This window comes from Babylonia areolata, chromosome 20 (assembly GCF_041734735.1).
Source record: "Babylonia areolata isolate BAREFJ2019XMU chromosome 20, ASM4173473v1, whole genome shotgun sequence".
Classification (NCBI taxonomy): Eukaryota; Metazoa; Mollusca; class Gastropoda; order Neogastropoda; family Buccinidae; genus Babylonia; species Babylonia areolata.
In genome coordinates this window covers 700436-725649 of record NC_134895.1, presented here as the reverse complement: position 1 = coordinate 725649, position 25214 = coordinate 700436, and the positions used below count along the sequence as shown (strand labels likewise).

General features: G+C 45.6%; 1 protein-coding gene across 2 annotated transcripts in view; it reads right to left on the bottom strand.

Moving 5' to 3' along the window:
• Positions 1-2807: 2807 nt before the first annotated feature.
• Positions 2808-25214, bottom strand: part of LOC143294766 (E3 ubiquitin-protein ligase Rnf220-like) — a 35761-nt gene continuing 13354 nt past the window's right edge. The window contains exons 7-13 of one of the 2 annotated variants that reach the window (XM_076606237.1): positions 21763-21881; positions 19946-20084; positions 13977-14073; positions 12878-12967; positions 7095-7196; positions 5022-5136; positions 2808-3045 (exon numbers count right to left, since the gene is read on the bottom strand). In XM_076606237.1, the coding sequence (XP_076462352.1) occupies positions 2899-3045; positions 5022-5136; positions 7095-7196; positions 12878-12967; positions 13977-14073; positions 19946-20084; positions 21763-21881 (809 nt within the window). In that variant the 3' untranslated portion in view covers positions 2808-2898. The remainder of the gene's footprint in view (positions 3046-5021; positions 5137-7094; positions 7197-12877; positions 12968-13976; positions 14074-19945; positions 20085-21762; positions 21882-25214) is intronic. The other variant, XM_076606238.1, reaches the window with a different exon arrangement.

Sequence of the window (25214 nt, the reverse complement as noted above, 5' to 3'; positions counted from 1 at the left end):
AAAAAACAAAACTACAGACTGAGCGCTGTTTACAGTCACCTAATGATAAGCATGATTGTCTCCACTGTCCAACAGCTCACTGGGAACAATGCAGAGCTCACTTCTACCAAGGTGATCACCTAATGATAAGCATGATTGTCTCCACTGTCCAACAGCTCACTGGGAACAATGCAGAGCTCACTTCTACCAAGGTGATCACCTAATGATAAGTATGGTCGTCTCCACTGTCCAACAGCTCACTGGGAACAATGCAGAGCTCACTTCTACCAAGGTGATCACCTAATGATAAGTATGGTCGTCTCCACTGTCCAACAGCTCACTGGGAACAATGCAGAGCTCACTTCTACCAAGGTGATCACCTAATGATAAGCATGATTGTCTCCACTGTCCAACAGCTCACTGGGAACAATGCAGAGCTCACTTCTACTGTCCAACAGCTCACTGGGAACAATGCACAGCTCACTGGGAACAATGCACAGCTCACTTCTACTGTCCAACAGCTCACTGGGAACATTGCAGAGCTCACTGGGAACAATGCACAGCTCACTGGGAACAATGCACAGCTCACTGGGAACAATGCAGAGCTCACTGGGAACAATGCACAGCTCACTGGGAACAATGCACAGCTCACTGGGAACAATGCACAGCTCACTGGGAACAATGCAGAGCTCACTGGGAACAATGCAGAGCTCACTTCTACTGTCCAACAGCTCACTGGGAACAATGCACAGCTCACTGGGAACAATGCACAGCTCACTTCTACTGTCCAACAGCTCACTGGGAACAATGCAGAGCTCACTGGGAACAATGCAGAGCTCACTTCTACTGTCCAACAGCTCACTGGGAACAATGCACAGCTCACTGGGAACAATGCACAGCTCACTGGGAACAATGCACAGCTCACTGGGAACAATGCACAGCTCACTGGGAACAATGCAGAGCTCACTTCTACCAAGGTGACCCACTGAAAAATAACAGCTTTCTATTTCTGTTTTTGTCACATTCTTTTTATTAAAAGTAAGACTGCCAAATCTCAAACTAAATGGCTGCAGCATTCCTGTAAAACACACACACAAACCAACACCAATCTAAACTGCAAATAATCATTCACGAATGCCGGTCCTTATTCTGTTTTTGCTGGGGGTTTTTTAAATTTATTTTATTTTATTTTATAATGTTTTTATATGCACTAAGTCATTCTTCACTGGGGTTTTTTATGTTTTTTTTAGTTGTATTTACTTGAGGTGACAGTGGATTCAGTGATGATGTGTTGTGCATCCTTCCTGTCCCATTCTTTGTTCCTGTTCCAGGGCTGCGACTCCCACGTTCACTCCAATGTACACCAGTGGGCTTTTACGTGTATGACCGTCTTTACCCTGCCATAGGCAGCCATACTCCGCTTTCGGGGGTATACATGCTGGGTATGATCTTGTTTCCATAACCCACCAAACGCTGACACGGATTGCAGGATCTTTAATGTGTGTACTTGATGTTCTGCATGCGTACACACACAAAGGGGATTCAGACACAAGCAGGTCTGCACATATGTTGACCTGGAAGACTGGAAAAATCTCCACCGTGCACCCTTTACCCACCAGGCGCCGTTACCGAGATTCAAACCCAGCACCCTCAAATTGAAAGTTCAAGGCTTTAACCATTCGGCCACTGCGCCCGTCGATAGAGCATACAAGATGCATGCTCTGAATTTAAATAAATCCGGTATTTTCTACATGCATAACATGACAAACCTCAGGGGTCAAGTTTGTGTAAATAAAGTTGCCCCTTATTGGCCAGAAATAACTATACAGTTAACTAATAAGGCTATGTACATCTACTGTTCGTAAATGCTCCATCCTGAAATTAGAAATTTCTTTGTTAACATTAACAATAAAAAAACAAACAAAAAAACAAAGAAAAACCCTTCAATAACAACTTTCTTGAAATTTGGAATTGTACAAAATAATCCAAAACAATCAAACCAGCAAATGTTTAAAATCCATTTTTAAAAAGGAGAAACATGTGAGGCCAACATCAAATAGTCACCTGAGGCAACAAAGTAGTAATGGTGGGAATTCTTTTACTTCCTTGGAGGGCTGCCACTCCCATTCACTCGTGTGTACACCAGTGGGCTTTTACGTGTATGACCATTTTTACCCCACCATGTTGGCAGCCATACTCCGTTTTCGGTTCCAGACATGTTTCCTGAAACCTCTACTTGCAGTACATGTGGCACTTTCTTTAACTGCTGCCCACTGTCCTCATCCAAGAGTCGTTTTGTTGTACACCCAAATCCATAGTATTATGTCGTCTTAAGTGTCAACACTTTTCTAAGAGAACGTACCACATTCTGAGAAGAAAAAGTTACAAATTATGTCTAAAAGGAAAGGATAAGAAAGGACAGCGATCTGACATGGAAAAAGGTATAAATTACACCTAAATCACGACGGTAAACAGGTGTGCTAACTGACAGTGAAAAAGGTATAAATTACACCTGAATCATGGCGGTATACAGGTGTGCTAACTGACACTGAAAAAGGTATAAATTACACCTAAATCATGGCAGTCAACAGGTGTGCTAATTGACACTGAAAAAGGTATAAATTACACCTGAATCATGGCGCTAAACAGGTGTGCTAACTGACACTGAAACATCCCGCAAAATTTCACCTAAACCAAGGTGGTTAACAGGTGTGTGACCGGACACGTAAAACAGGTAAAAAACGACACCTAAATCATGTGGGTGAACAAGCGTGCTACCTGACATTAAAAAAGGTATCATTACTACCTGACATTAAAAAGGTATCATTACTACCTGACATTAAAAAGGTATCATTACTACCTGACATTAAAAAGGTATCATTACACTGTGAATCAGGTGGGTGAGCAGGTGTGTGGGGCTCACAAGTAGATGCGGCGGAGGTTGGTGGTGGAGGTGATCATATTGCACTGAGGGCACAGCTTCTTGGCGCCCAGTGTCTGCAGCCAGCACTGACCGCAGTGGACGTGCCAGCACTGCACCGACACCAGGGGATCCTGGTACTGGTTCTGGAACAGTTTACACACACCGCCCCTGTCACCATCACCCCCCCTTGTCACCATCACCCCTGTCACCACCACCCCCCCTTGTCACCATCACCACCCCTGTCACCACCACCACCCCTTGTCACCATCACCACCCCTGTCATCACCACCCACCCCTGTCACCACCACCACCACCCCTGTCACCATCACCACCACCCCTGTCACCACCACCCACCCCTGTCACCACCACCACCCCTGTCACCACCACCCACACCTGTCACCACCACCACCACCCCTGTCACCACCACCACCCACCCCTGTCACCACCACCCACCCCTGTCACCACCACCACCCCTGTCATCACCACCCACCCCTGTCACCACCACCCACCCCTGTCACCACCACCCCTGTCATCACCACCCACCCCTGTCACCACCACCCACCCCTGTCACCACCACCACCCACCCCTGTCACCACCACCCCTGTCACCACCACCACCACCCCTGTCACCACCACCCCTGTCACCACCACCCCTGTCACCACCACCACCCACCCCTGTCACCACCACCACCACCCCTGTCACCACCACCACCCCTGTCACCACCACCACCCCTGTCACCACCACCATCACCCTTGTCACCACCACCATCACCTCTGTCACCACCACCACCCCTGTCACCACCACCACCATCACCCCTGTCACCACCACCTGGTTCAGGGGCAAGAAAATGTGGTCATCACTTTGTCAACCCCATACACATTTAAGAAATAAATGTGCAGAAGTTGAATTTGATTTCGAAGAAAAAAATGTATATTATGACTTGACCTCCCCAAAACTGTTTCAAATCAAAACCAAAGGTATAAATATATGTCACAAACAAATGTTCATCAATAAAGCATATATTATTTACCAGTTGACATGCCCCTCTCACACCCAAATTCAATAACCCAGTGACACCTGCCTCTCCCAGACCCAAATAACCCAGTGACACCTCTCCCCTCCCTGACCCAAATAACCCAGTGATACCTCTCCCCTCCCTGACCCAAATAACCCAGTGACACCTCTCCCCTCCCTGACCCAAATAACCCAGTGACACCTCTCCCCTCCCTGACCCAAATAACCCAGTGACACCTCTCCCCTCCCAGACCCAAATAACCCAGTGACACCTCTCCCCTCCCTGACCCAAATAACCCAGTGACACCTCTCCCCTCCCTGACCCAAATAACCCAGTGACACCTCTCCCCTCCCTGACCCAAATTTAATAACCCAAATGAAACCTGACCCTCCCGACCCAAATAACCCATACTCACTGACACCCTGACCCTCCAAGACCCAAATTTAATAACCCACTGCAAGCTTGCCACTCCCTGACCCAAATAACCCAATGACGCCCTGCCACTCCCTGACCCAAATAACCCAGTGATACCTCTCCCCTCCCTGACCCAAATAACCCAGTGACACCTCTCCCCTCCCAGACCCAAATAACCCAGTGACACCTCTCCCCTCCCTGACCTAAATAACCCAATGACACCTCTCCCCTCCCTGACCCAAATAACCCAATGACACCTCTCCCCTCCCTGACCCAAATAACCCAGTGATACCTCTCCCCTCCCTGACCCAAATAACCCAGTGACACCTCTCCCCTCCCAGACCCAAATAACCCAGTGATACCTCTCCCCTCCCTGACCCAAATAACCCAGTGATACCTCTCCCCTCCCTGACCCAAATAACCCAGTGACACCTCTCCCCTCCCTGACCCAAATAACCCAATGACACCTCTCCCCTCCCTGACCTAAATAACCCAGTGACACCTCTCCCCTCCCTGACCTAAATAACCCAATGACGCCCTGACCCTCCCAGACCCAAATTTAATAACCCAACTGAAATCTGCCTCTCCTGACCCAAATAACCCATACCCATTGACACCTTCCCCTCCCAGACCCCAATTTAATAACCCATTGTGACCCTGCAGCCTGCACTGTGAGTCACCCCAACTCACCAGACAAATGAGACACTTGTGTCTGCCGTCCCTGGAGCCTTCCAGTTCCTTTAAGCGGGCCTTCAGAGCGCTCACCACAGAGCCAGGACCCTCCGTGGCCTCACCTTCTCCCTCACTGCAGCACACACGGCCTGGTTACAGCATTGCTCAAGTCCTATGTGGGGGTCCCGGGTTTTAAAATCGTGGTCACAGCGCTTGATGGGTCAAGGGTGGGGAGGTTTTACCTACACTGTGTGCCAGGTCAGCATCAGTGCAGGACAACTGCTATTGCCTCAACCTCCATTGTGTGAATATTTGTGTTGGTAAAACGTGTGTGCGTGTGCATGCGTATGTGTGTGTACACATTTAAAGTGTGTGTGTGTGTGTGTGTACACATTATAGTGCGTGCATGCGTGCGCGTGTGTGTGTGTACACATTTAAAGTATGTGCACATGGATGTCCGACAGGTTCAATAATTCTATCGTATCAATATGGTAAAGGTAAAGGAAAGGTAAAGGAAAAGTAAAGGAAGCTGAAAACAGAGGTGTGTGAACAGGTGTGCTCCATGACACACACTGTCACCTCCAGGAACAGACCAGTGGCAGTACTGGACAGCAACACAACTCACCACACATAGTCACCTCCAGGAACAGACCAGTGGTAGTACTGGACAGCAACACAACTCACCACACAATCACCTCCAGGAACAGACCAGTGGCAGTACTGGACAGCAACACAACTCACCACACAATCACCTCCAGGAACAGACCAGTGGCAGTACTGGACAGCAACACAACTCACCACACATAGTCACCTCCAGGAACAGACCAGTGGTAGTACTGGACAGCAACACAACTCACCACACATAGTCACCTCCAGGAACAGACCAGTGGTAGTACTGGACAGCAACACAACTCACCACACATAGTCACCTCCAGGAACAGACCAGTGGTCGTACTGGACAGCAACACAACTCACCACACATAGTCACCTCCAGGAACAGACCAGTGGCAGTACTGGACAGCAACACAACTCACCACACATAGTCACCTCCAGGAACAGACCAGTGGTAGTACTGGACAGCAACACAACTCACCACACATAGTCACCTCCAGGAACAGACCAGTGGCAGTACTGGACAGCAACACAACTCACCACACAATCACCTCCAGGAACAGACCAGGAACAGACCAGTGGCAGTACTGGACAGCAACACAACTCACCACACAGTCACCTCCAGGAACAGACCAGTGGTAGTACTGGACAGCAACACAACTCACCACACATAGTCACCTCCAGGAACAGACCAGTGGCAGTACTGGACAGCAACACAACTCACCACACAGAAAAACCATCAAGTCAGACACACACCAAATTTAAAAAACAACAACAAAGGACTGTTTGCAGCACACAATCTGAATGAACACAGTGTGTACAAAACACGTTTCAAGCCAATAAACACAGTGTGTACAAAACACGTTTCAAGCCAATAAACACAGTGTGTACAAAACACGTTTCAAGCCAATAAACACAGTGTGTACAAAACACGTTTCAAGCCAATAAACACAACTGACACTGTGCACACAAATGAAAAAGGCAATTTTGACACAAAAAACAAACAAACAAACAAAAATTCACTGCTCTTTTTGACTTTCAAAAATCCAATGTCCCAATGAACTCTTTGTTGTTCAGTTGTATTTTCCGGGAATACTTTAACCATCTTGCTTCAGATTGGACACTGGATTAGGGATTTTTTATATATTTAAAAAAATTTTTTTTCCCCAGATTCAAAATGTTGACCATACATGCTTGTCACAATGGTTACCTGTGACTGACATCAAGCGCGGGGTCAGTCTGTGAAGTGCATGTTGACCATAAATCTGCCATCAGCGCGGGGTCAGTCTGTGAAGTGCATGTTGACCATAAATTGCTTGTCACAATGGTTACCTGTGACTGACATCAAGAGCGGGGTCACTCTGTGAAGTGCATGTTGACCATACATGCTTGTCACAATGGTTACCTGTGACTGACATCAAGCGCGGGGTCAGTCTGTGAAGTGCATGTTGACCATAAATTGCTTGTCACAATGGTTACCTGTGACTGACATCCAGGGCAGGGTCACTCTGTGAAGTGCCTGGAGTGGGGTCCCCTGCTGAACATGTCTTCTCAGCTCGCCCAGAAGCACGCTGTGTGTCTCTGGAACAAACATTTCTCAATTCTTCAGACTCGCCTGTGTGCAAAATGATTTCTCAAAAGCAGCCGCTTCCAAGACCCAAGCTGTCAGGCAAGCTTTTCAGCAGATTGGTTGTGACTTTTTTTTGTTTGTTTATCGACAATGGACATGCAAACAAACATTCACAGCGAATATGACAGCAAAACCTTTTGTTGCACAAACAATCAAACTGTATTATCCAAGTTGCTAAAAAATTGAAAATTAAAAATTAAAAAAGAAAGAAAAAAAAAAACACATAAAATCCCACTCATGTACCCCTGGAAACAGAGTATGGCTGCCTTCATGGCAGGGTGAAAACGGTCATACACATAAAATCCCACTCATGTACACGCGAGTGAAGGTGGGAGCTGCAGACCATGAACGAAGAAGACACAGAAACACTCCCTACCCATGGGACATACTCCCCACCCATGGGACATACTCCCTACCCATGGGACACAGAAACACTCCCTACAGAAACACTCCCTACCCATGGGACACAGAAACACTCCCTACCCATGGGACACAGAAACACTCCCTACAGAAACACTCCCTACCCATGGGACACAGAAACACTCCCTACAGAAACACTCCCTACCCATGGGACACAGAAACACTCCCTACCCATGGGACACAGAAACACTCCCTACCCATGGGACACAGAAACACTCCCTACCCATGGGACACAGAAACATTCCCTACAGAAACACACCCTACAGAAACACTCCCTACGCATGGGACATACTCCCTACCCATGGGACACAGAAACACTCCCAACAGAAACACTCCCTACCCATGGGACACAGAAACACTCCCTACCCATGGGACATACTCCCTACCCATGGGACACAGAAACACTCCCTACCCATGGGACATACTCCCTACCCATGGGACACAGAAACACTCCCTACCCATGGGACACAGAAACACTCCCTACCCATGGGACACAGAAACACTCCCTACAGAAACACTCCCTACCCATGGGACACAGAAACACTCCCTACCCATGGGACATACTCCCTACCCATGGGACACAGAAACACTCCCTACCCATGGGACACAGAAACACTCCCTACCCATGGGACACAGAAACACTCCCTACAGAAACACTCCCTACCCATGGGACACAGAAACACTCCCTACCCATGGGACACAGAAACACTCCCTACAGAAACACTCCCTACCCATGGGACACAGAAACACTCCCTACCCATGGGACACAGAAACACTCCCTACCCATGGGACACAGAAACACTCCCTACCCATGGGACACAGAAACACTCCCTACCCATGGGACACAGAAACACTCCCTACAGAAACACTCCCTACCCATGGGACACAGAAACACTCCCTACCCATGGGACACAGAAACACTCCCTACCCATGGGACACAGAAACATTCCCTACAGAAACACACCCTACAGAAACACTCCCTACGCATGGGACATACTCCCTACCCATGGGACACAGAAACACTCCCAACAGAAACACTCCCTACCCATGGGACACAGAAACACTCCCTACCCATGGGACATACTCCCTACCCATGGGACACAGAAACACTCCCTACCCATGGGACACAGAAACACTCCCAACAGAAACACTCCCTACCCATGGGACATACTCCCTACCCATGGGACACAGAAACACTCCCTACCCATGGGACATACTCCCTACCCATGGGACACAGAAACACTCCCTACAGAAACACTCCCTACCCATGGGACACAGAAACACTCCCTACAGAAACACTCCCTACCCATGGGACACAGAAACACTCCCTACCCATGGGACACAGAAACACTCCCTACAGAAACACTCCCTACACATGGGACACAGAAACACTCCCTACCCATGGGACACAGAAACACTCCCTACCTACACTCCCTACCCATGGGACACAGAAACACTCCCTACCCATGGGACATACTCCCTACCCATGGGACACAGAAACACTCCCTACCCATGGGACACACTCCCTACCCATGGGACACAGAAACACTCCCTACCCATGGGAAAGAACCAGGTAGATAAAGGAAAACAGAACCAGGAAGACACAAAAAGTGAAAAAGCACAAAAATCATGTCACATTTCACATCGAATCACTCATCTTAAAGCTGCCTTCTGTCTTAAATCTTTCACTGCCATGTTTCTGTGTGAGAAAAAAAAAAAAAAAACAACAAGAGAGGCAGAGCCTTCAAGACTCACTTGTGATACACTTTTTAAAAAAATCCAAGCTTTTTATGTATTGAGTATAATGTATTTACTGTTATATTTATATTTTTTATATTCTCTAAACTTGGCACTTTGATCTGATATTCGACTCAACAAAAGATCTGTCATTATTTTCATTTTTTGTTCAAACAGGAACTTCTTTTGCTAAGCATGAAAGTTTTGTTTATTGCAAACGTTTTGCTGCAGGCAGTAGAACAAGGGAAATTACTCTGCTGGGGGACTGAGTTTGCTTTAAACTGATCTTTCTCATCTTAAACATTACATTTTGAAATTATACTCAATACATAAAAAGCTTGGATGTTTTTTAAAAAGTGCATCATAAGTGAGTCTTGAAGGCCTTGCCTCTCTTGTTTCAAAATGTAATGTTTAAGATGAGAAAGATCAGTTTAAAGCAAATTAACTCCCCCTAGCATTACAGAGTAAATTCCCTTTTTTTACTATCTGCACCAAAACGTTTGCAAAATAAATAAAACTTCCATGCTTAGCAAAAGAAATTCCTGTTTGAACAAAAAATGATAATAATGACTGCTCTAGCTGTTGGGTCAGAACATCAGATCAAAGTGCCAAGTTTAGAGAATACAAAAAATATAAATATAACAGTAAATGCAGTTTGCATACAATTAGGCTTCATTCTTTATTTTTTTTTTGTGCCCATCCCAGAGGCGCAATATTGTTTTAAACAAGATGACTGGAAAGAACTGAATTTTTCCTATTTTTATGCCAAATTTGGTGTCAACTGACAAAGTAGTTGCAGAGAAAATGACAATGTTAAAGTTTACCACGGACACACAGACACACACACACACACACAGACAACCGAACACCGGGTTAAAAACCCACTCCCTAGCACCAAATATTTTTGATACAATGCTCTGAATGTTCAAGTTTGTTCACCTCAAACATGGTCAGGGGGCAAAGGTTTGTCATTGTTCTTTTGGTGGGAAACTGGCTGCTGCTGTCAAGTTTTGTTACAATGTGAAAAACGGTCCTTTTAACATGAGCCTCCTCAATGTCAACTAAAGTTACCTAAAAATATAAAAAAACAAAATCAATCAGCCAAAACGAATCACATCCAGCTTTTGGGATTTTCAAGATGCTCCCCTCTGGTCGATGGTACAGAAGTTTAAGGATGAAAACCAATCGCTTCACCCACAGCTTTTCCCCCAAAGCAGTCAATGCCCTGTCTCTCGAACAAATCCAGTATGATTAGAAAGAACTGTGCAATCAACAACTATTTACCTGAAGATCTAGTCATCAGCACCATCCCCATGTAATATGCAGCTTCTGCTCTGTGCGTGCATGCATGTGTGTGTGTGTGTGCGTGCGTGCATGTGTGTGCATGCATGTGTGTGTGTGTGCATGCATGTGCATGTGTGTGCATGCGTGCGTGTGCGCGCGGGCGTGTGTGTGTGTGATATGCACATGTATGTATCCTAAATTCTACTGTATCTGTGTTTGTGTATATATTTTCGATTTATCTTTGTACCTTTTTATGTACTATCCCCCCCCACCCCACATCCCCCAATATTCCTTGTGACCCCGGTACACTTGGTAATACAGACATATTCTATTCTATGGTGCTGCACTGTCTGGTTGACTAAAGTCACCTATGGTGCTGCACTGTCTGGTCGACTAAAGTCACCTACGGTGCTGCTCTGTCTGGTCGACTAAAGTCACCTATGGTGCTGCTCTGTCTGGTCGACTAAAGTCACCTATGGTGCTGCATTGTCTGGTTGACTAAAGTCACCTATGGTGCTGCACTGTCTGGTCGACTAAAGTCACCTATGGTGCTGCTCTGTCTGGTCGACTAAAGTCACCTATGGTGCTGCACTGTCTGGTTGACTAAAGTCACCTATGGTGCTGCACTGTCTGGTCGACTAAAGTCACCTACAGTGCTGCTCTGTCTGGTTGACTAAAGTCACCTATGGTGCTGCATTGTCTGGTTGACTAAAGTCACCTATGGTGCTGCTCTGTCTGGTCGACTAAAGTCACCTACGGTGCTGCTCTGTCTGGTCGACTAAAGTCACCTACGGTGCTGCACTGTCTGGTCGACTAAAGTCACCTACTGCGACAAAAGAGTTCAAACAAAGGCACTCAGCAATGTTTCAAGAATCCAGTCTAACAAATCAGACCCACACCTTAACTCAGTCATGTGTGCAGTAGTAAAGTATTCAACAAGAATCCAGTCTAACAAATCAGACCCACACCTTAACTCAGTCATGTGTGCAGTAGTAAAGTATTCAACAAGAATCCAGTCTAACAAATCAGACCCACACCTTAACTCAGTCATGTGTGCAGTAGTAAAGTATTCAACAAGAATCCAGTCTAACAAATCAGACCCACACCTTAACTCAGTCATGTGTGCAGTAGTAAAGTATTCAACAAGAATCCAGTCTAACAAATCAGACCCACACCAGAACTCAGTCATGTGTGCAGTAGTAAAGTATTCAACAAGAATCCAGTCTAACAAATCAGACCCACACCTTAACTCAGTCATGTGTGCAGTAGTAAAGTATTCAACAAGAATCCAGTCTAACAAATCAGACCCACACCTTAACTCAGTCATGTGTGCAGTAGTAAAGTATTCAACAAGAATCCAGTCTAACAAATCAGACCCACACCTTAACTCAGTCATGTGTGCAGTAGTAAAGTATTCAACAAGAATCCAGTCTAACAAATCAGACCCACACCAGAACTCAGTCATGTGTGCAGTAGTAAAGTATTCAACAAGAATCCAGTCTAACAAATCAGACCCACACCTTAACTCAGTCATGTGTGCAGTAGTAAAGTATTCAACAAGAATCCAGTCTAACAAATCAGACCCACACCTTAACTCAGTCATGTGTGCAGTAGTAAAGTATTCAACAAGAATCCAGTCTAACAAATCAGACCCACACCTTAACTCAGTCATGTGTGCAGTAGTAAAGTATTCAACAAGAATCCAGTCTAACAAATCAGACCCACACCTTAACTCAGTCATGTGTGCAGTAGTAAAGTATTCAACAAGAATCCAGTCTAACAAATCAGACCCACACCAGAACTCAGTCATGTGTGCAGTAGTAAAGTATTCAACAAGAATCCAGTCTAACAAATCAGACCCACACCTTAACTCAGTCATGTGTGCAGTAGTAAAGTATTCAACAAGAATCCAGTCTAACAAATCAGACCCACACCTTAACTCAGTCATGTGTGCAGTAGTAAAGTATTCAACAAGAATCCAGTCTAACAAATCAGACCCACACCTTAACTCAGTCATGTGTGCAGTAGTAAAGTATTCAACAAGAATCCAGTCTAACAAATCAGACCCACACCTTAACTCAGTCATGTGTGCAGTAGTAAAGTATTGAAACGACAGCTCTCAAGCCGGCATGGAATAGTACAATATCAGTCAATGCTTTGAAAACCCAAAGGCAGAATCATCATCACTCACGATGTTAACGCTTCTCTCAACAACACCTGTTGTTCTCTGTCTTCCATGGGTTCGTCTGAAGTCAGAGGTATCAAGTCGTTCTCCGTAAATCTTGTTACAGTTAAGGATATTTTTTTTTAAACATTTATGTATGTACATACAAAGCACATCAGTTACGTGGCTGTCAATGCTAAGTATACATTACAGTCATGGCAGATAAGCTAAAAGACCAAATGCAATGCATACATCACATTGAACTGATTAGTTAATTGCTTATCAAGCCTTGTGCTAAAGCAATTCACATGACAAACCAAAATCAGAAAGGACTGAGATCAGCTAAGTTTAAGAAATACAAACTAAGAGAAAAAAAAAAAATCTCAGGACTGCAGAATGCTGTTTAATTACACTTACTGAGTTACTCACTTTGTGATAAGAAACTCTAGGGAGAGCTGTTTAATTACACTTACTGAGTTACTCACTTTGTGATAAGAAACTCTAGGGAGAGCTGGACAATGCTGTTTAATTACACTTACTGAGTTACTCACTTTGTGATAAGAAACTCTAGGGAGAGCTGAACAATGCTGTTAAATTACACTTACTGAGTTACTCACTTTGTGATAAGAAACTCTAGGGAGAGCTGGACAGTACAATGTCTTCAGAGAAGAAGCCCCCCTCAGTCAAGTGTTTCGGCCCTTAACTCCTTACACTCCAAGGGGGCCGGGCTGCACCCAGGTCATGACTCCTGGATGTCCTTGTATTGCCGTCTTTTTTTCTTCTTTTTTTTTCTCCTTTCCTGGTCCTCAGCAGGTTCAAACCGCGCCTCCAGGGTGGTCGCCACTTCAGGACGGAGTCACCTTTCACTCACAGATTGTCCATCCCAAAATTTATCTGGTATCAGTTTTGTCGATAACAGTGTTGAAAGACCAGGTGAAATGTATACAAGCCAGTTGAAAGTTTTACAAAGTGTGTGAAGAAAACTCTCTACTGTATATGGGAATACTGTTTATACTGAAAGTTTTACAAAGTGTGTGAAGAAAACTCTCTACTATATGTGGGAATACTGTTTATACTGGAACAGCCCCTGCATCTCTCATGGGTGGAGTGAGGGCGCAAAGGATACTGAGGCTCGCCATATTCTTCAGTGTCGTCACCGTCAACATCCAAGTCTCCTTCGTCATCCGACATTCTCTTGGAACTGCTGGTCTGAAAACCGGAGCCTGTGGAAGTGTGAACACATCAGACAGAGAAAACATAGATTACAATCATCTTCTCTCTCTCTCTCTCTCAGATCTTGGGTCCCTGTGTGTGTGTGTGTGTGTGTGTGTGTGAGTGTGAGACTGAGAGTTTTTCTTTGTGTGTGTGTGGGGGTGGGGTTGAATGGATGTGCATGTGTGCATGTGTGAGTGTGTACAGTTTGTGAGGGTGTGGGTGTGGTTGTGGGTGCTTAAACATGCATCTACACTTGCATGGATGCAGACACATGTCTTTCTCAGTTTCTGTCTGACAATTTCTGCATCATGGACTTTTACATGCTTGATTGTTTTTACCCTGCAATGTTGGCAGCCATTCTCTTATTGTCGGGAGTGTACACGCTGGGCACTCTGTTGTTTCCATAACCCACCAAACATTTAACATGGATTACAGGATATTCGACGTACACATTTCATTTTCCACATGTGTGTACACACAATGGGGCTTTAGGCACTGGCAGGTCTGCTGCTGACCTCAGAGAGCAGAACATATCTCCACCTTTAACTCACCAGGTGCTGTGACCCTTATTCCAACCCAGGACCATCAGATTTAAAAATAAAATCCAGCACTTCAACCACTCATTTGTCGTATCCACCAGAACAGTGGGTCATGCCATGTGTCCAACAACCAAACAGAACCACTCATTTGTCGTATCCACCAGAACAGTGGGTCATGCCATGTGTCCAACGACCAAACAGAACCACTCATTTGTCGTATCCACCAGAACAGTGGGTCCTGCCATGTGTCCAACAACCAAACAGAACCACTCATTTGTCGTATCCACCAGAACAGTGGGTCATGCCATGTGTCCAACGACCAAACAGAACCACTCATTTGTCGTATCCACCAGAACAGTGGGTCATGCCATGTGTCCAACGACCAAACAGAACCACTCATTTGTCGTATCCACCAGAACAGTGGGTCATGCCATGTGTCCAACAACCAAACAGAACCACTCATTTGTCATATCCACCAGAACAGTGGGTCATGCCATGTGTCCAACGACCAAACAGAACCACTCATTTGTCGTATCCACCAGAACAGTGGGTCATGCCATGTGTCCAACAACCAAACAGAACCACTCATTTGTCGTATCCACCAGAACAGTGGGTCATGCCATGTGTCCAACAACCAAACAGAACCACTCATTTGTCGTATCCACCAGAACAGTGGGTCATGCCATGTGTCCAACGACCAAACAGAACCACTCATTTGTCGTATCCACCAGAACAGTGGGTCATGCCATGTGTCCAACAACCAAACAGAACCACTCATTTGTCGTATCCACCAGAACAGTGGGTCATGCCATGTGTCCAACGACCAAACAGAACCACTCATTTGTCGTATCCACCAGAACAGTGGGTCATGCCATGTGTCCAACAACCAAACAGAACCACTCATTTGTCGTATCCACCAGAACAGTGGGTCATGCCATGTGTCCAACGACCAAACAGAACCACTCATTTGTCGTATCCACCAGAACAGTGGGTCATGCCATGTGTCCAACGACCAAACAGAACCACTCATTTGTCGTATCCACCAGAACAGTGGGTCATGCCATGTGTCCAACAACCAAACAGAACCACTCATTTGTCGTATCCACCAGAACAGTGGGTCATGCCATGTGTCCAACAACCAAACAGAACCACTCATTTGTCGTATCCACCAGAACAGTGGGTCATGCCATGTGTCCAACGACCAAACAGAACCACTCATTTGTCGTATCCACCAGAACAGTGGGTCATGCCATGTGTCCAACGACCAAACAGAACCACTCATTTGTCGTATCCACCAGAACAGTGGGTCATGCCATGTGTCCAACAACCAAACAGAACCACTCATTTGTCGTATCCACCAGAACAGTGGGTCATGCCATGTGTCCAACAACCAAACAGAACCACTCATTTGTCGTATCCACCAGAACAGTGGGTCATGCCATGTGTCCAACAACCAAACAGAACCACTCATTTGTCGTATCCACCAGAACAGTGGGTCATGCCATGTGTCCAACAACCAAACAGAACCACTCATTTGTCGTATCCACCAGAACAGTGGGTCATGCCATGTGTCCAACAACCAAACAGAACCACTCATTTGTCGTATCCACCAGAACAGTGGGTCATGCCATGTGTCCAACGACCAAACAGAACCACTCATTTGTCGTATCCACCAGAACAGTGGGTCATGCCATGTGTCCAACGACCAAACAGAACCACTCATTTGTCGTATCCACCAGAACAGTGGTGCATGCCATGTGTCCAACGACCAAACAGAACCACTCATTTGTCATATCCACCAGAACAGTGGGTCATGCCATGTGTCCAACAACCAAACAGAATCACTCATTTGTCGTATCCACCAGAACAGTGGGTCATGCCATGTGTCCAACAACCAAACAGAACCACTCATTTGTCGTATCCACCAGAACAGTGGGTCATGCCATGTGTCCAACGACCAAACAGAGAAAGGACAGGTCTGGGCCCCATCTTCCAATGACCGATGGCCACACACCCTGGATGGCCACACACCCTGATTAACATGTTCACTGCCCCATCTTCCAATGACCGATGGCCACACACCCTGATTAACATGTTCACTGCCCCACCTTCCAATGACCGATGGCCACACACCCTGATTAACATGTTCACTGCCCCACCTTCCAATGACTGATGGCCACACACCCTGATTAACATGTTCACTGCCCCACCTTCCAATGACTGATGGCCACACACCCTGGATAACATGTTCACTGCCCCACCTTCCAATGACTGATGGCCACACACCCTGATTAACATGTTCACTGCCCCACCTTCCAATGACTGATGGCCACACACCCTGGATAACATGTTCACTGCCCCACCTTCCAATGACCGATGGCCACACACCCTGATTAACATGTTCACTGCCCCACCTTCCAATGACTGATGGCCACACACCCTGGATAACATGTTCACTGCCCCACCTTCCAATGACTGATGGCCACACACCCTGATTAACATGTTCACTGCCCCACCTTCCAATGACTGATGGCCACACACCCTGGATGGCCACACACCCTGGATAACATGTTCACTGCCCCACCTTCCAATGACTGATGGCCACACACCCTGGATAACATGTTCACTGCCCCACCTTCCAATGACTGATGGCCACACACCCTGATTAACATGTTCACTGCCCCACCTTCCAATGACCGATGGCCACACACCCTGATTAACATGTTCACTGCCCCACCTTCCAATGACTGATGGCCACACACCCTGGATGGCCACACACCCTGATTAACATGTTCACTGCCCCACCTTCCAATGACTGATGGCCACACACCCTGGATGGCCACACACCCTGATTAACATGTTCACTGCACCACCTTCCAATGACTGATGGCCACACACCCTGGATAACATGTTCACTGCCCATATAGGCATGAAAGGCAAGTGGACCTTTAAACTCAGCCTTTAACTCATTGAGCTCTGAACCCAAGCATTGCTCTGGTGACTAAGTTCGTCTCATTAAAAATGTTTTCATGTTCCTGCATATATATATATATATGCATAAACTGCAAAGAAAGGGAACAAATTTCCACACTATTTCCAGATGTGTCCACATGTAATTTGAAGGAAAAACAGTGTATTTTCTCTGTGTTTCTTTTTCCGCATCAACATAGCATTGAAGTCTTCCGAGGCTGTGAATTCTCTCGGATTGAATGGGTTAACTGGCAGCGGCCAAGAACCCCAGACACAGCCAATAAGACTTCACTGCCACTATCCTGACTATAACCCCACACACAGCCAATAAGACTTCACTGCCACTATCATGACTATAACCCCACACACAGCCAATAAGACTTCACTGCCACTATCATGACTATAACCCCAGACACAGCCAATAAGACTTCACTGCCACTATCCTGACTATAACCCCAGACACAGCCAATAAGACTTCACTGCCACTATCCTGACTATAACCCCACACACAGCCAATAAGACTTCACTGCCACTATCATGACTATAACCCCACACACAGCCAATAAGACTTCACTGCCACTATCATGACTATAACCCCACACACAGCCAATAAGACTTCACTGCCACTATCCTGACTATAACCCCAGACACAGCCAATAAGACTTCACAGCCACTATCCTGACTAACCACAGACACAGCCAATAAGACTTCACTGCCACTATCATGACTATAACCCCAGACAGCCAATAAGACTTCACTGCCACTATCATGACTATAACCACAGACACAGCCAATAAGACTTCACTGCCACTATCCTGACTATAACCCCAAACACAGCCAATAAGACTTCACTGCCACTATCCTGACTATAACCCCAAACACAGCCAATAAGACTTCACTGCCACTATCATGACTATAACCCCAGACACAGCCAATAAGACTTCACTGCCACTATCCTGACTATAACCCCAGACACAGCCAATAAGACTTCACTGCCACTATCATGACTATAACCCCAGACAGCCAATAAGACTTCACTGCCACTATCATGACTATACCACAGACACAGCCAATAAGACTTCACTGCCACTATCATGACTATACCACAGACACAGCCAATAAGACTTCACTGCCACTATCCCGACTATAACCCCAGACACAGCCAATAAGACTTCACTGCCACTATCCTGACTATAACCCCAGACACAGCCAATAAGACTTCACTGCCACTATCCTGACTATAACCCCACACACAGCCAATAAGACTTCACTGCCACTATCCTGACTATAACCACAGAAACAGCCAATAAGACTTCACTGCCACTATCCTGACTATAACCCCACACACAGCCAATAAGACTTCACTGCCACTATCCTGACTATAACCCCAGACACAGCCAATAAGACTTCACTGCCACTATCATGACTAACCCCACACACACCCAATAAGACTTCACTGCCACTATCATGACTAACCCCAGACACAGCCAATAAGACTTCACTGCCACTATCCTGACTAACCCCACACACAGCCAATAAGACTTCACTGCCACTATCATGACTATAACCCCAGACACAGCCAATAAGACTTCACTGCCACTATCATGACTATAACCACAGACACAGCCAATAAGACTTCACTGCCACTATCATGACTATAACCACAGACACAGCCAATAAGACTTCACTGCCACTATCCTGACTATGGCCATGAACGCCTAAGTGACCCTTTTGACTCACTTGTTTCAGGTGGTGCTGGGCATGGATTTTTGGTGAAAAATGATGAAAAATGACGATGTGGGACTATGATTTAGTTTGTTTTAATAAAAGTCAAGAAACATGCCTGATGTATTTTTTTCCAAATAAAAGTTGCATCTAAATAAGTGCATTTTGTTGTTTTATTCACTGGGTGTGAGAAAAAAACAGGGGAAAAAAACATTAAAAACTGGAAAAAAAAAAAAAGCAAAAAAAAAAAAAAGCCGATTTTCACCTTTGTTTTTCGCTACTTTCACTGCATCAATCGCCAAGTCTGACCACTCCAAAATGTACAGCAAACAATGGCCTACATCATGAAAAAAACTGATTCAATCCGGAGATTCACAAAGCCAAAAAAATGTAATGTTTTAACCAGCAGCAGACAAGATGTAGGGAAGACAGAACAGTGGATGAAAATATGTCACAGTCCAGCAGACAGGCAGGCTGACACACACACACACTGACCAGCAAAGGAACTGATTCAATCCGGATATTCACAAAGCCAAAATGTTTTAACCAGCAGCAGGTAATAATGTGGGGACAACAGAACAGTGGATGTATATATGTCACAGTCCAGCAGACAGGCAGACACACACACACACACACACACACTGACCAGCAAACCCTCCCTCCAGCATGGTGGTAGCCCGGATGCGGGTCTGTCCCGCCCACGTGTACTCCTCGTACTGTTCCCCCTCCCCCTCTCCCTCCACGTCCACCATCGCCTCCTCTTCCTCCTCCTCCCCCTGTTTCTGCTGAAAAAAAAAAAAAAAAGAAAAAAAAGACAGACTTAAAAACAAAACAAAAAAATACCCCCCCCCCCCCACACACACACACCTTTCACAAACCAACAAACCAGGAAGTATTAAGAAAAACGAAGCTGAAAGGCCGGCGCTGGGCACTGAATCTCGATTGATGTGCAGTAAACAGCTCGACATCGGTCCCGAATAATCAATGGATATAATGTTCAAATCTCGGTCAATGAAAGTTTATGTCGACCTTGCTTGATTCTTCAGTTTGCTCTCGCTGCTGTCCTGCCTGAACTGTTCACTACAATGTCTGACAGAACCCAGCTGAGAAAAAGTAGTCCATGTGGACCTTGCTTGATTCTTGACTTTGCTCTCGCTGCTGTCCTGCCTGAACTGTTCACTACAATGTCTGACAGAACCCAGCTGAGAAAAAGTAGTCCATGTGGACCTTGCTTGATTCTTCAGTTTGCTCTCGCTGCTGTCCTGCCTGAACTGTTCACTACAATGTCTGACAGAACCCAGCTGAGAAAAGTCCAACCAGGAATCAAACTCTTGATCCACAGACAGGTCACGTGACCCTCAGCCCCTCCTCCTGAAAGGAAAGTTTCTATCTAAAATTACGTTTAAGTAACTTACTTACCGTGACCCACTAGTGCAGACTCCGGCAGGGGTCTGACATTCCTGTCCTGTGCAAACTACTACCCGCCTATGTGGAGAAAACGAAAGTAGCTACGGCCGATAACCTCCCAGAAGTAGGTAACCTCCCCTTTGCCCCCCAAATCTCCCACCAAAAATACCAGCTAACTCCAACTCTTTTTGTTTTGTTTTTTAATTCACCGATGAACTCCCACCAAAATTATCGCATGTAACGACATTTTTGTCAGGATCTCTGCGAACTAAAGAGCTTCGTATCGGTCAAGGATCGACACCCAGGCACTTCGAAAAACACAAGTGGACAAAGCAAGTGTTCCCCCACTCCCCTCCCCAGTAACTGTTGATACTGTCAGTGCTGGTGAGGTCAGAGAGGTGACACCATGACTTCAATCGTGACAAAGAAAAACAATTTTTTTGATAGAGATATTAAAAATTGAAATGTATCAACATTATCAAAATCATTCCAATCTTCATGACAAATCCAATCAAATCAGAAACATTTGCTCCGAACTTGATTTCAGATTTTCAGTCATGATAAATCAAATCAATTAGAGACATTTGCACAATCAAACTTATTTTAATCATCATGATAATCCATTCAAATCTAAAACATACCTTATTGCAAGAACTGTCAAAAACGCCCACAACAAAAAAGCAACAACAACCAAAAAGGATAACAAACAAATATTCCAACACACACACATACAAAACATACTCACTACAGCTAATTTCAAAACAGAGCCTAAAAGGTAACTATCACAACATGGAGTAAAGGCTGTTTGAAGACAGTAAAACCACTGTAAGAGGATGTAGAGATGAGCACTTCACTGACTTACTTGCTCAAAGCCCCTTTCTTCTCCTCCTTCTGATTCATGGACTGCAACTCAAACATTCACTCATATGCATGCACAAGCGGGCTTTTACATGCATGACTGTTTTCATATTTTACCTACACATGTTGGCAGCCATACTCCATTTTCGGGGCAGTACCGCCGACCATCTTCAAACTGCGGCACTCACAGTGACCCACCTTTTTCAGACACAGGTCCACATGCACAGTGAGTTCCTCGGCGGTGCACGTCATGCGTTCACTGCACACGGGGCACACCAGCTCCTCCCCACCACGCCGCTTCTTGTTGCGACTGCGTGCTGCAAGCCAACACGCACATTTCCATGTGGGTCTCCAGTACATACATACACACACACATTTCCATGTGGGTCTCCAGTACATACATACACACACATTTCCAAGTGGGTCTCCAGTACATACATACACACACATTTCCATGTGGGTCTCCACTACATACACACACATTTCCATGTGGGTCTCCAATACATACATACACACACATTTCCATGTGGGTCTCCAGTACATACATACATACATACACACACACATTTCCATGTGAGTCTCCAGTACATACATACACACACACATTTCCATGTGGGTCTCCAATACATACACACACACACACACACATTTCCATGTGGGTCTCCAGTACATACATACACACACACATTTCCATGTGGGTATCCAGTACATACATACACGCATGCATTTCCATGTGGGTCTCCAGTACATACATACACACACATTTCCATGTGGGTCTCCAGTACATACATACATACATACACACACACATTTCCATGTGAGTCTCCAGTACATACATACACACACACATTTCCATGTGGGTCTCCAATACATACATACACACACATTTCCATGTGGGTCTCCAGTACATACATACACACACATTTCCATGTGGGTCTCCAGTACACACACACACACACACATTTCCATGTGGGTCTCCAGTACACACACACACACATTTCCATGTGGGTCTCCAGTACATACATACACACACGCATTTCCATGTGGGTCTCCAGTACATACATACACGCATGCATTTCCATGTGGGTCTCCAGTACATACATACACACACATTTCCATGTGGGTATCCAGTACATACACACACATTTCCATGTGGGTCTCCAGAACATACATACACACACATTTCCATGTGGGTATCCAGTACATACATACACACACACATTTCCACGTGGGTCTCCAGTATATGTATACATACACACATTTCCATGTGGGTATCCAGTACATACACACACACATTTCCATGTGGGTCTCCAGTACATACATACATACATACATACACACACACATTTCCATGTGAGTCTACAGTACATACATACACACACACATTTCCATGTGGGTCTACAGTACATACACACACACACACATTTCCACGTGGGTCTCCAGTACATACATACACACACACATTTCCATGTGGGTCTCCAGTACATACATACACGCACACATTTCCAAGGATCTCCAACACACACACATTTCTATGGGTCTCCAATACAGACACAGACACACATTTCTATGGGTCTCCAATACAGACACAGACACACATTTCTATGGGTCTCCAATATAGACACAGACACACATTTCTATGGTTCTCCACACACATTTTTCCATGGGTCTCCCCCACACATTTCCATGGGTCTGCAACACATACATTTCTATGGGTCTCCACACACATTTCAATGGGTATCCAACACACACACCACTTTTCCATGGATCTCCAACACACACATGTCTATGGGTCTCCACACATATTTCCATGGATCTCCAACACACATTTCTATGGGTCTCCACACACATTTCCATGGGTCTCCAACACACACATTTCCATGGGTCTCCACACACATTTCCATGGGTCTCCCACACACATTTCCATGGGTCTCCCCCACACATTTCCATGGGTCTGCAACACATACATTTCTATGGGTCTCCACACACATTTCCATGGGTATCCAACACACACATTTCTATGGGTCTCCACACACATTTCCATGGGTCTCCAACACACACATTTCTATGGGTCTCCACACACATTTCCATGGGTCTCCAACACACACATTTCTATGGGTCTCCACACACATTTCCATGGGTCTCCAACACACACATTTCCAAAGGTCTCCACACACATTTCCATGGGTCTCCAACACACACATTTCCATGGGTCTCCAACACACACATTTCTATGTGTCTCCACACACATTTCCATGGGTCTCCAACACACACATTTCCAAACGTCTCCACACACATTTCCACGGGTCTCCAACACACATTTCTATGGGTCTCCAACACACATTTCTATGGGTCTCCACACACATTTCCATGGGTCTCCAACATACACATTTCCAAAGGTCTCCAACACACACATTTCCATGGGTCTACACACATATTTCCATGGGTCTCCAACACACACATTTCTATGGGTCTCCACACACATTTCCATGGGTCTCCAACACACACATTTCCAAACGTCTCCACACACATTTCCACGGGTCTCCAACACACATTTCTATGGGTCTCCACACACATTTCCATGGGTCTCCAACACACACATTTCCAAAGGTCTCCACACACATTTCCATGGGTCTCCAACACACACATTTCCAAAGGTCTCCAATACACACATTTCCATGGGTCTCCAACACACACATTTCCATGGGTCTCCAACACACACACACACACGTCTATGGGTCTCCAACACACATTTCTATTGGTCTCCAACACACATTTAAATGGGTCTCCTACATACACACATTTCAATGGGTCCTAGCACACACATTTCCATGGGTCTCCAACACTCACATTTCCATGGGTCTCCAACACACTCACATTTCCATGGGTCTCCAACACATACACATTCTTTACATGTGTCTTCTACATACACATTCTTTCCATGTGTCTTCTACATACACACATTTCCATGGGTCTCCAGCACACTCACATTTCTATGGGTCTCCCAACACGTACACATTTTTTCCATGGGTCTCAAACACACATTTCAATGGGTCTCCTACATACATTTCTCCAACACACATTTCCATGGGTCTCCAACACACACATTTCCATGGGTCTCCAACACAGAATTTCCATGGGTCTCAAACACAGAATTTCCATGGGTCTCCAACCACACATTTCCATGGGTCTCCAACACACACACATTTCCATGGGTCTCCACACACACAATTTTCATGGGTCTCCACACACACACACCTCCATGGATTTCTGACACACACATTTCCACTGTTCTTCAACACACATATGTCCTTCCATCACCAATGTACACATTCCACAGGTCTCAAACACATTCCCAAGGGCCTCCAACAAAAGCATATTTTCATGGGTCTCCAACACACGCACACTATTTCCATGGGTCTCCACACACACCTCCATGGGTCTCTGATACATTCATTTCCATGGGTCTTCAACACACACACATTTGAGTCTCCAACACACATTTCCATGGGTCTTCAACACACACACATTTGGGTCTCCAACACACATTTCCATGGGTCTTCAACACACACACATTTGGGTCTCCAACACACATTTCCATGGGTCTTCAACACACACACATTTGGGTCTCCAACACACATTTCCATGGG